This window comes from Acanthopagrus latus, chromosome 7 (genome assembly GCF_904848185.1).
Source record: "Acanthopagrus latus isolate v.2019 chromosome 7, fAcaLat1.1, whole genome shotgun sequence".
Taxonomy (NCBI): domain Eukaryota; kingdom Metazoa; phylum Chordata; class Actinopteri; order Spariformes; family Sparidae; genus Acanthopagrus; species Acanthopagrus latus.
Genome location: NC_051045.1, coordinates 2,665,522 through 2,678,388, shown reverse-complemented (window position 1 = coordinate 2,678,388; position 12,867 = coordinate 2,665,522). Strand labels below are relative to the sequence as shown.

The 12,867-nt window shown below is 41.8% G+C and overlaps 1 protein-coding gene across 1 annotated transcript in view; it reads right to left on the bottom strand.

Moving 5' to 3' along the window:
- Nucleotides 1-12,867, bottom strand: part of oprl1 (opiate receptor-like 1) — a 76,669-nt gene that overhangs the window by 13,254 nt on the left and 50,548 nt on the right. The window contains exons 3-5 of the mRNA XM_037105407.1: nt 11,910-11,997; nt 10,990-11,172; nt 9,920-10,010 (exon numbers count right to left, since the gene is read on the bottom strand). Of these exons, the coding sequence (XP_036961302.1) occupies nt 9,920-10,010; nt 10,990-11,172; nt 11,910-11,997 (362 nt within the window). The remainder of the gene's footprint in view (nt 1-9,919; nt 10,011-10,989; nt 11,173-11,909; nt 11,998-12,867) is intronic.

Here is a 12,867-nt window from a genome sequence, read left to right as displayed (position 1 = left end):
TTTAGTGAAGATGTTCATACGATCTCATCAATCTGCTTCTATTTCATTCAGTCATTACGACACTGTCTCTCATGTTGCACTGCGGTCAGAGATATAACCGACCTGCCTGATGTGTGCAGAGGCGTGTAGTTATTCTGCAGCAGCCGAGTGTCATTTTGCATGTGATTAAATTGATGCGAACTCAGCAGGAGGCCGGCCGTAATTGCACTGGTGTGGCACATGTCTAATCAGATGCTTCGGCTTCAACAACATATGTGTTCTGCTGCCTTCAGACGGCTGCAGAGATTTGATGAGGTGAAGAAGAGGCTCGTCGTGTGGTCTGATGCCAGTGGAAACACTAAACGATGTGCATCATAATTTCTCCTGGACTTTATCTGCATTATGTGGTCGCTCGGCATGAACTCAAATCAACACAGACTAATTCCTCATGTAATAGCAAAGAAATTCACATTTGTTTCCACAATGTACTGAAGATGAAATACAGCGACACTAAACTCCAAACAAGTATCTGACCCAGGAGGCACTGCAATAAAAACAGCAGCGGCAGACCTGATATAAAGTCACAATATTGCCTCCACAGAATGATAATATTGTGCTGGGGTGAATAAAAATAGGAGTTAAATATAGAAACAGGAGTGATTTATCACAAGGCATGGGTGAGAGTACTGTATGTGCTCTTGTGAGACAATCCAAGCGAATACTGAAAAAGACCGACCGTGGATGTTTTTTCTAGATAAACATCTGTAGCCGCCCTGAGAGTCCAGCAGCGGATGTCGTCGGTGCTGATTGCTGTTGTCGTGTGAGTGTATATGAATCATGATTACGACCACGAATAGGATCGCACTTTCTCACCGTGACCTCTGTCTGATTAAATCTGGAACTAAAGTGCCGACGATCACGTCTCATTAAGACGAAGTAATAATGCACGACACATAACCTCATTATATTGGATGTATAGCTTAAAATAACCAGCACCATCACAGACGACGAGGCACGGCAGCATTAATTATGCATTGTTACTGTAATAGTGTGATATTAGCATAATCTATTTGTGTTTGTAATCTCTAGTTCATTAAAGTATACATGCTGCAGCTTCGACGGTGTAAAAATAACACAAGGGAATTAACTCTGACATGTCATCTCCAATAACGTAATTCCATTTTATCATCGAAAGAGCAAAATTTCATCCTGATCCAGACTTCGCATGAATAGATACGAGTGTTTACGCGACTGAGCTGTGATCCTCCTCCTGTTTGGTGGAGATCGTTCATCACCCTGCGTCTTTCTTTGTTTATTCCCTCCGCTCATTTCCTCTCGTCCAGTAACTCTTGGCTCGATCTCGTTCCAGCCGCTGACACTCATCATCCCAGTCAACCACCACCTTCGTTTGTGCACATGTGATACGGAGGTTTTGCTCTGAATCCAACCAGAGACACTGATTCATCAGTCGGCAGGATACAATTATTGTTTTTCTGTGAAACCACAGAAGTTTTTACAATACAAGTCATTCCATGTTCGCATTACATGCATATAAGTTTACTTCCGTGTAACATAAAGAATTTCAAGTTTCAACATATCTGTGGTTTTGCAGAAATGTACATATGCCAACATGTTTTTCTGCCGATTGGGTTTCGATTTGTTAAACTCCACTACGGCTCACCGTAGAAAGTATTTATCTGCTTAGCCAAGTTTTTCTATTACTATTTTGGTTTCTTTTACTTTTAATCTGTGTCTTCCTTTGATATGAAGCTTCACAGCGTGTGCTTCTTGTCTCTAATTACTCTGATATTCCAGAACTATCGACTCATTTCCCGCTCCTGTTTTGAATCCAAGTGGATCATACATCCAAGACACGTTTCAGTCACAAGGATATTAATGTGCTCGTCAAAGACTGCAGCAGTTGTAGAAAAAAAAAAAAAAAAAGAAGCTGACTATCAGCAGGAGAAAACAAGGCATGCTTCATACGTCTATGAGTGCAGGGCAATACCAACATTACACTTCTTATGCAAAGCAGGGACAGTCGAGGGCTGTGGAAAACTTCAGTTGTTCATCAAGAAAGATCCGATGTGTGTCGGAGCAGAAACAAGTTTCTGTAACGTGTCTGAAAACTGAAACCCTGACAGACACACAGCCGGAAAACACAACTCGACACATTTGCTGCGAGTCCTTTAGATGGATTAGTCACCGCACCTATCGGTGACAGCAGGGTGGCTGCTGATTATAGCCTCCCTTCCTGCCACTGTGCCCTTGGGCAAGGCTTTTGACCCCAATTACTGAGAGCGGCGTGCCGTGACTTTCCCTGCAGCTGTCGGGTTATGAAGCCACTCCTCTCCTCCCTGTTTGTTTAGAGGAGATGGGAGAGCGAGAGGAGAGGAACAGAAGTGGAGTAAAACCTTCACGATCGCTGGACGTCGATATGTTGCACATAAAAAACACAGACGATAAACAACCAGCTGCCAACAAATCGTATATAGATATTAAAGTATGATACAGGAGTGTGGGAGTAAAAAAATAATGGAGAGAAAAAAGGTGAGGGAGAGGTCAAAGACTAGAAAAAAAAAACAGAATGAGAATATTAGATCAAAATTGACACAAATGAGGTGACAAATAACTAGAATGAAATAAAGACGAGGTGTGAATTAAATTAAAGTGACAAGAGAGTAAGAGGACGACAATCCGAGGAGACCAAATGAGATCAGAAATGAGGGAATGAGAAGAAAATGCCGGAGATACTGGAGATGATACAGGGAGGACAACTAGCAGTGAGAATGTAATTGAGGTGTGAAAGAGATCAAATGACAATTAAATTAAGGAATTGTGAATGAAAAGAGTGTGAAATGCAATCATGAGGATGGGAATGAAATGAAACATGAATGAGGATGGTAGTAATTGAAAAGAGGAGGATTAGAGACACGAAATGAGAATGAAATGAAGAAATTAAGGGGATGAGAATGAAATCAGCAGAAAACTTAATACGATGAGAATGAGATGAGCTGGCGACGAAATGAGTGAGAGATGAGGCAGAAATAGGAGGAGAGGAGGGAGAAGGAAACATGGAAGACGACAGAAAACCAGAGAACAACGAGTTCATGCAACAGGAGATAAATAGAGAGCGCAGAGAGGAGTCTGGCTGCAGATGTAGCTCGGCTGTAGAGTGGACTAATAAAAATAATTAGAGGATTAGGCCGTAGCTACAGGCTGAGACTGGATCGATACCGAACCACCAGACCTCCCATTCCCCTGCTCGCTCCCACCCATCACTCCGTTTAACTGCAGAGCAGCGTGCTGCTGCTCGTGTGGGCGTTTCACTGAGCGATTTTCTCTCTGTTTAGCATCAACATCAATATGAAAAGCATAATAGTTGTTTTCCCTCTTTTCTGCCCCACTGGCTCCTCTTCCAGATCTTTAGTGCTGACTCATTTATGTGCAGTAATTCACGCTAACAAGGTTACATATTGTTGACGGAAACACACAGCAACAGAGGGTTTTAAAATAAGGATTTGGGGGGAAGATGATGGATTTTAAGAGGTCACTGACAGATTTGGGAGCAGCAGAATGAGCTGCCAGAGGTTCTCCGGGCTCGATCGGGGCTCAGAGAGGAAAAAAAAAATCAATTCACAGGCAGGCAAGACCCTGACCATGCAAAACCGTTAAAAAAACCTGTAGCAGAATCAATTCTGAAATTGACAGGCGGCGAGCACAGGGCAGAGAGAACTGGAATAACAAGATGTCCTCTCATGGAGCGTGTTGGCAGCTGCGTCCTGCACCAGCCGCAGGACGAAGGCATGTAGCTGCCAGGCTGAGACGGGAAACGAGCTGCAGTAATCAAGCCTGAGTGAAATACAAAGCAGCGGCGACCTTCTCCAGGTGTGTGCGTTACTGAGCTGTCATGAATTAGGAATCAAATGATAGATGTGAGTTCCTCCAACTTCAGGTTTTAGATGAACAGATGCAGCTCCTTCAAAATGTTCTTCATCGTTTATATTTATATATATTTAATATGTGTAACATGAAGGAGTTTACAAACCTTCACTGTTTTATAATGACAGATGGATCAGATTGAAGTTAGGAGGACCCTGATGAGAAGATGAGGGTTATACTGTGATGACAATTATATTTGACGTGAACTGGACAATAAATGTTGTGTTCATAGCTCATGGCGACAACACTGTGGTCCAGTCGGTTTAGATTGTTTGGGTGTTGCAGCAACATTTGTCTCAGTGACACCTGGAAACTGCAGGCCAGGTTTTGCTCCTGTTGAAGCAACATTACAGATAATGAGACGTCTGAACCCACATCACACTTTTGTCTGTCGTGAACTTGTTAACCACACTTGTTCCACTAGTTTCACAATGAGTACATTAGCTTAATGAAGGCAGATAATGTCAAATGAAATCACATATGTATAATATATTCAGAGTGAAAGTGAAATGTCACAGTCAGCAGGTTTTATTCCTGCTTATTAAAAAAAAAAAGTCTCTCTCTCTCAGAGTTGTAGTGAATGTGAATCTGTGGTGAGAGATGACGAGTGCTTTCAGGGGAGCAGCGAGCGTGTCTGCAGGCTGACAGACGACCTGATGTCACCCAGCAGGCCAGCTGGCACACCTGGAGAGTCTCAGGTGAACTGACTCATAGCAGCTTAACGCAGGTCTGCATGCCGTCACACAGGGGAGAGAGCAGCGGAGCGCAGAGCTGCATCTGACGACGTTCACACAGACACTGTTTCCAGCTTCGCCGATGTTCGACTGCCTGTAGGTTTTGTCTGATATTCAGACTGAAACACGTTTTTTTTTTAATATTCATTATTCAGTCTGGAATTACATATTTGTTTACTTCCAGGGATGGACGATCACCCTCACCAGCTAATCAGCTACTCTGATTTGAAGTTCTCAATAATAAGAGACATTATGCAAAATCATTTTGTATGTATTTGCTTGCTTTAAGAATATTTGCAAAGCTGATTTTCAAGAGCACATCAACTGTTGTGGAAATGCTTGTAAACTGCAGATTAACAAACATGCATGTTAGTGAGATGTTCATCCAGCAGTGGTCGGTCGGCCAGAGAGAAAAGATGGTTCACACGCAACATATCAGTTTTATTCATCCTGGTCTCTGTTAGCGTTTGGAGTAAACAGTCAATGTCACTGTTAACGGTCTTAGCTGATCAAACCAAGAAAAGACCAGTAACTGTGGATGATGAAACTTAGAAAAGAAAGAAATTCAACATTCAGAAGAAGGCAAACGGTCTCAAAAGGAAAGCATTTAAAGCATTAAATATAAAGCCCTGCATATGAGATTGAAGCACTTTTTGAAAATATTCATTCTCATGCAGATAATTTAACATCTGTGAATTCTATTATCTGGAAACTGTGAAGATAAAGTGAATCTACACTGTAACACTGCAGGCTGAAAGCTTTACTCAGTCTGATCAACTCAGAGACCAATGTATTAATCCTTTATCATAAGAGTTAATTAAAAAGGTTCAACAGCAGATCAATTATAATATGTGACATTTGAAGCTGATTCCTTTCAGCACATATGACCCTGATGAATCATTCTCACATAGAGTAAAAATAATAATTTACTGCAGTGGAAGACTTCTGACAGTTTTCTTGTTTGACTTTGAAACACAAAGATCAAAGTGGGTTAAAAAGATAAAAGAGATAAAAAGATATTTTTGTATTTTTTCCCTAAATCTTTGTTTGCTGTTTGTGTTTGTATATAACCTAAATATGTATACATTTCTCAAAACTTTAAAATCAACCAAAGTTTTGAACCTGAGGTGATTAAAACCCTGTTTTCTGGTGATCTTGCTCTGTAGAGATGAATATTACCATCTTTGGGGGAAAATTTAACAATTTTGTTTTCTTATAAGATGGTTATATTATGACTTACATCAGCAATATGAATTACAACATTAAACTTGTCCTCTCCTTTCTCGCCTTAGCTGAACGTGTCATAAACAGTAGAGTCGCTCTGGCATGACATAAATGAGTAAGCTAGCTAAACAAGCTGTGTATTAGCACTGCGGTGGTCAGGACTGTTTCTTTGCTCTAAAACAATAAAGTCCAGAAATTGTGCTTTATGAGCCAGAAATCTCAGCAGCTGCTTCAGGAATGTCGAGCCACCAGTGTTTAACGACCGACCCTGTTTACCTACCGATGACATATTTTGGTGATTTTCTGCTTTGGGTTTGTATAAACTTCACGTACTGCCCCTTAAACGTTATTGTGCACTTGTTACTGTAAAAACTTGGACAGAATTCTCTGACATTTTTTGCCTTTTTAGGAGCAGAGCTGCCATCTGTGAGCTCTAAACTCCAACAGCAAGTTTGTCATGATATCCGAGGGCTGCCAGCACGATCGCATCACCGACAGCTCATCATCATCTCATGCAGCCCTATAAGGCAAATGCACTGCTTCGAGGCCGAAAACAAATCTTTGAGCATGTAGAGTATAATCTTTTTTTCACTGCAGAAGTTTCCATTAACATTAAACTATAAATATACGTGTGAAGAGGAAGAAGAAGAAGAAGAAAAAGAAGAAGAGGAAGGACCCAGGTGGATCCACTCGGCAGAAACTGATAAGCAGCTATGAGAAGAGAAATGAAACAAGTCTATTTCACAGCGGGAGTGAAGCTGCTGTCATTCATCAGGTGTTATCAGAGAGAGAGCAACACGGAGAGCCTGTGATGAAGAGTCGAAGCAGTTCAAAGATATATTTAGCCTTTTTTCATATTTACTTGTATTCTCTCGGTTGGAGTCATGGCTGTTTGTCATTGAGACCATTGATATCTGGTGTGATGGTGTATAAACAGCATGCTACTCTTAAGGATGTTTGTCATGTCTACACATTTAAAACTTTACGTGTTTCATTCCATGCCATCCACATGTTATGAGTTATAGATGTGCAGGAAAGGATGAAGTCAGGGAGCCTTAATCATCGTAGTCGACAGGTAAACCTTGTGAAATGCTAGCTTGATAGTTTGGATAGATTTAGGTAACAAACCAAACCTCCTTGGCCAGGGCTAGGGAAAGAGCTTGGTTAGGCAGGAGTGAAGTTGCTGTTCCTGAGCTGTCTGAACATTTTTAACTAAACATTATGATGATACAAGTAGACATTTGTGTAAAATCATATTGTAATCATCATATTAATTCTGTGCTTATGGCAGATTATTAGAAATGCCCACAAGGCACTCTTCAGACATGGACCCTTTTTCACAGCAGACACTTTGACTTGTCAAAGCAGGACAAACACAGGTGTGACCAACGATGGCACCGTTCTGTTAAGTGTCCCTGTATCCATGCCAGTACCAAGCAAGCACGCACAACACCAGAGCTCTGGACCGAGCTCACCTAAATGGAATGCAGCCATCATAAATGTTATGAATTCCAACCTGTGCTTTTCCTGCTTTGACAAGTCAATAAGTCTGCCGTAAAAATGGTCAACTGCGTTAAGAAGAATGGGCTGGATGGACAACCTGAAAACATAATGACTCCGCCCAACCTGTGTTCGACCTGTCCAATCAGATTGCTCATGTTGCACTGAGCACCGCACAGAAGCGGTTAAACCTTCATGAGCAGCTGATTGACATCTCATTAAAAGAAACAGGGTTAAGCTGTGGCTACTGAAGCCAGACTACATCTAATTATCCAACTCCAGGTGATGCTCTGTTTAATATGGACTTGAAACGACGCTTTATGCTCGTAGTACGGTCGGATCTGTCTCTTGCTGCCAGCTGAGCAGACGCAGCAATGGCGAAGTATATAAAGTTGTCAGGCATGGAAAGTTATAGCCTCGTCGTGAAGGTTTGATTGTAAGGTGGTAGGGAGGGGAAAAGCTGATTTTTATTATTCAGTCACATAAAACCAACTCAAATTTTGGATTTAAAAAGTACAGCGGGGAGTTTAGACCGAAGCAGTAAAATGACAACTGCCTGTCTTTGGGAGTTATTAATAAACTTATCACACACTTCCTTCTTCTCACAAGGGGCTGAGACAAAGACATGCATTATTCAAACTTATAAAGCTGGAGGGCAGTGAAAGCAACATCATTAAAGTGTAGGATAACTAAAAACTGATAGGATGGTGTAACTAATAAGTTTTAAAGTAAATCCCATGCTCTTGAAGATAGAACGGGAGCATTGCGTGACGTAGCTGCATCTGAATTCTGATATATCACTGATCATTAAATGTGCTGCTGATCCTTTCAATAATCGACCAGATATTTTCACTACTTATTAGTGGATCATTTAGTCAAAACTGTCAAAAATGTCAGAAAAAAAATGACATCTTCTGATTGCATCTTTTGTCCAACTGACTGACGAAAGGCAGCAATTCTTAAATTTAAGAAGCTGATTAATTTTCTTTTGACTGACAAATCAATTAATCGACTAACTGAAAAGCCTCAGTGACAGGAATCAATTTGAGGACCAGAACCACAGGCTATTATGTCTCATCTCGGATTCCTGGATCCTGCAGCTGAGCTCAAAGTGAAATAAATTTAAACTTTCATGGTCACATCAGTGCAGGAGAGTCTGCTGAGAAAATTACCCAGCTCATGTATAATACTGGGAAAAAGCAATGAATAGAAATGGTCAGACAGCTGCTCACGGCTGGGTCGAGGAAGTGGATTGGTTTGAGTTTGGAAGCACCTGATGGAAAAACGTGAACGTTTTTCTTGGCGGCAAAACTGCATTGCAATTACTGTAGTTGTGCATCCTTAATGATCGACACCGGTGCGATGAGATTGTGTTCGGTGAGTCTGATGTGTGCACAGAAATGTTTATTTCTTTGTTCCTTATTTTTCCTGCTCAGTAAGTGTTAGAAAGTCTCATTTAATGGATTACAGTTCTGCTTTACTTGTTATTCCTTCAAAATTGAGTAATTAGCTCTCTGCTGATTGAATCCAACGTCACTGAATTCAGTTGTATTCTCCTCATTTAGTTAACCTCAATCATGCATGTTTAGACGATGTAAATTATGCTGTTTTTCTAGTAGTTTCTCTCAAAAACATTCAGCTATCTGAGCTGCCATTATTCAACAAGACAACACAGACTTTGTTGCGTCGACTCTTGAATAGGACCTCGCTCAACAGTCATCTAGCTGTTAATAATCAAAAATAACAGCCTGATTGAGTCAAACATGACGCACGCTGTTGTCTCTTCGGTCGACTGACACAACCTCTGTTAACTGGTTCACATTAAAACAAAAGAGATCAAGAGCTGGAATTGTTTCTATTTTGGGAGGTATAAATGTGCACCTGCTGTGTGAGAGTTCATCTGGCATTATACGGTGTCTGACTGGCAATCGAAATAAAGAGGGCATCGAACGACAACATGCGCAGAGCCTATTAGTCTGATGCTGTGCAATAAAAGCGATAAAAACTGGGACAACATTTGTAAATAGGTTCATTCACGTCACTCCTCCCTCAGCACTCTCTTCAAACACAGTTTGAAGCTATTTTTCTCCAGCAGACAGTGAAATATCTCTGTAAAGACTGTGTTGCACTGCGCAACATGTTCTCACTTCCAACTTGTCGAATTCGGCAGCTCGGTCAGCAGCCTCAAGCTTCAAACTGTGACTTGTTACCCACCACCGAAGCATCAGATTTGATGTGAAGGCCTCCGCAGTCAAATCAAACACCGACGCTTCGGAGTGGCAGTCGACCCGTCCTACAATCTTGAATCAATTTTCTTCAAAAATTGCGCCCTTAAAGTTGTCAAATGGTTGCAGTTTGATTAGGTTTGATCCAAACTTTCTTGCTCTCTATACTTCTGCACTAGACCATCGAGCAGGCTGCTGGATTTCACATATTCGCATAGAAATTCATAAAATCACAGCCATAAGTAAAATGCACATGGAGGTACAGTATATATGCTGTGAGGCTCTTTGTGCATGTTTGTGTGTACATGTACTCACTGTTATGCTCCTGCTCCTCCTCTACATTCCCCAGGACCATGGCCGGGACGCCAAAGGCTGAAGCCAACACCCACACACAGATATTCACCACCTGAGGACATGATCGCATGAAGGTGAATCAATCAGATGGACTGGTTACACAGTAAGAAGCGTCATTTCCCTCATGTCCACATATCTGCATTGTCTACAGACTGTGAGCGGACAGTTGGGAAGAGACCAAGTGTGAGTTGACATGATCCAGATTGTTCTTTTAGTCTGGAGGCCAATCCATCTACTCACTGCCAGTCTGTCGTCACTTTTAGTGTCATGCAAATTCTGACCTCAAATTTTGTCTGGAAAGCAGTATGTGCAGTGGAGGTGTTAGGCTAATGTAGCTAGCCTCAAGAAGCCTGCAACACCTGCAGGTTTATCTTAATTTTTCCAGTCATGAGTCCCTTCTGACTCTGATACAAGTGAAAATCACTGGGGATTACTTAGTTAGTCGCCAAGAAACGTCACAGACTTTCACGAGTTCCCCTTTGAAGTGAGATTCCTTCATATTTCTACACAACGGCAATCTGATCGGATCACTGTGATAAGGAGGGAGTGGGCAGAGAAATTGTCAGAACCACTCAAATCAGCTGTTGGGTTTCAGCGTTTCATCAGCACCTTAAAAGGTGTTTTCTTAAGATGCCATCACAGGACACAAGGTTGACTCGTCAAAGTCCAGTGAAGACATCGCTCGAACAGCTTCGCTTTCACATACCATCATAATCAGAGGTGTCGACATAAAGTAGCCTACAGTACAGAGGCCTGATGCATGTCCCCACATCAACCTTTGTATGTTTACGTCACTGCTGGAATATGACGGTGCAGGTGTCATTTTATTTTCATGCTTAATGTTTCCCAGCCTGACAGCAGCCACATTTCATGACCTGGCAACGACGCCTGAAGTGAGCTGAAGAGATTGTTGACGTCTTATCTGATGCCAGCGGTCACTTCAGGGAGAATACAGGAGGTGTGAAGGGTTTTTGAAAAGGTGCATATCTCACTTTGAAATTAAAGTTTCTTTTTTTTTTTTTTTTTTTTACCTTGGCCTTGTGAGGAGTCCTCATGTCCAGCGCTTTGACAGGGTGGCAGACGGCCACATACCTGTCCATACTCATCACTGTCAGGGTGAAGGTGCTGGTGAACATGTTGTAGTAGTCGATAGACACCACTGCCTTGCACAGAGCGTTCCCAAATGGCCAGAAGCCGAGAAACACGTCTGTGCCCTGAGAAACATCCAGAAATCAGAGAATGAACATGGAAACACAGCCGGGGGCAGAACACAGAACTCCATCTCCTCTGAAATATGACTTTGGACAGTTAGTTATTCAATGAGGTGGAAACAAATCAGGGCAGCGAAGCATGAAACCATAACACCTGACAACCAGCCAGTGACTGATGAAAGTCCTTATAACATCCAGATGCTAGCAGAGAGCACATGAACCACCACAGTCTTTCAGGGGACTTTATTAAACGTTCATAGCACTAAATGAAGCAGCATGTGAATTAAAAACAGGTAAAAATGTTTGTGAAATGAAAAATGTCAGGAGAATTTAAAGCAGATTTGAGTGGAACAGATTTGAGGTGGTGGCACGTTTCCTCGTCTTACGTTCATTCTTCATCTTTTATAAAACAAAAATGCCTTTTATTATTTAAGGAAAGTGACCTTCAGTCGACTTTCCATCCATGGTGAGGCTGAACTTATCCTTTCATATTACAAAGGGGTAAACTAGAAAGCCTTGCAAAATAGAGAATGTGTAAAGGTAAGATTGTTTTCCAACTTTCCAACCATCAGCAACAAAATCTTGATGTCTCCTGTTTCTCAAAGTCAGCCAGCAACAGCGACCACTACAGACCAGGTTGAGCAATGATGTTCACCTTTCAATTAGTTGTTAATTAATAGTAGTCTGATCTAGTTCAGGAAACTGTTGTAATCTGTTGCACATGGGTGGGTGGTTCATACCTGGAAAGGTAAAGTAGCCAGGAACAAGGAGTCGGCCAGAGCCAGGTTAAAGATGTAGATGTTGGTGGCTGTTTTCATCTTTGTGTATCTGAAGAGAGACAAAAACACAGGAAACACAGAGAGTTCAATATCTGAGACAGGCGGCTGATTTTACTGTCGGTCACACATGTTTTAAGCACCTTAATCAAGAGTCTGCAGCCTGTTCAGGGTTTAATCCAGCCTGCAGAACCAGCAGAGACACGCTGTGTGGCTGCAGGTGCATCATGGTTCCCAAAACTGACTGAAACCTCCACAGGGAAACTTTCAAATAAGGGGCTCGGCTGAACATTAACGAAAGTCTGAATACTACACTGTGAATAACCAAAAAGATTAAGTGATGTGTGAGCTCGGTTGGATTATCTGCCTCCTCTGCTGGACCTTTGTTGCTGATGTCTTGCTCTGTCTTTTCCCGTGAGGCGAGGTGGACTCGGTCTGAGCAGCGGTCTGTGGTGGCCCTGCGGTTTCTGCTGCTTCTTCATTTGGTATTCCTGCGTCTGTGGTTTTGTTCCCATCAGGTTTAGTTCTCAGTCACCTCTGGATAAACTGCAGAGAGTATTGACTTTTCTGATGGTTTGTTGTCTGGTTTGCCCCGAGGGTTCTGCTGATTTATTTATTTATTTCTGCCTCTTTCTTCTTCATGTTGCTGACACTTCATTCTTTGATTTCTTTTTGACATGTGAAGAGTTCATTTGCAGGAGCAGACAAACATTATTGTTAGGAGGACGAAACCGACGTCAGTTTGATTGATATTCCTTTGAGTGCACAGTTGGAAAAAAAGATTTATGATGAGATGTTAAAACAAACGGACCTCTTTGTGAACAGAAGATGATCTGAGGTAGAAACAGTGAAATATCCACAGGAGATGTTGAGGACCTCTTTAAAACAATTAAAAGACATGAATTAGTGACTAATAGGGGTG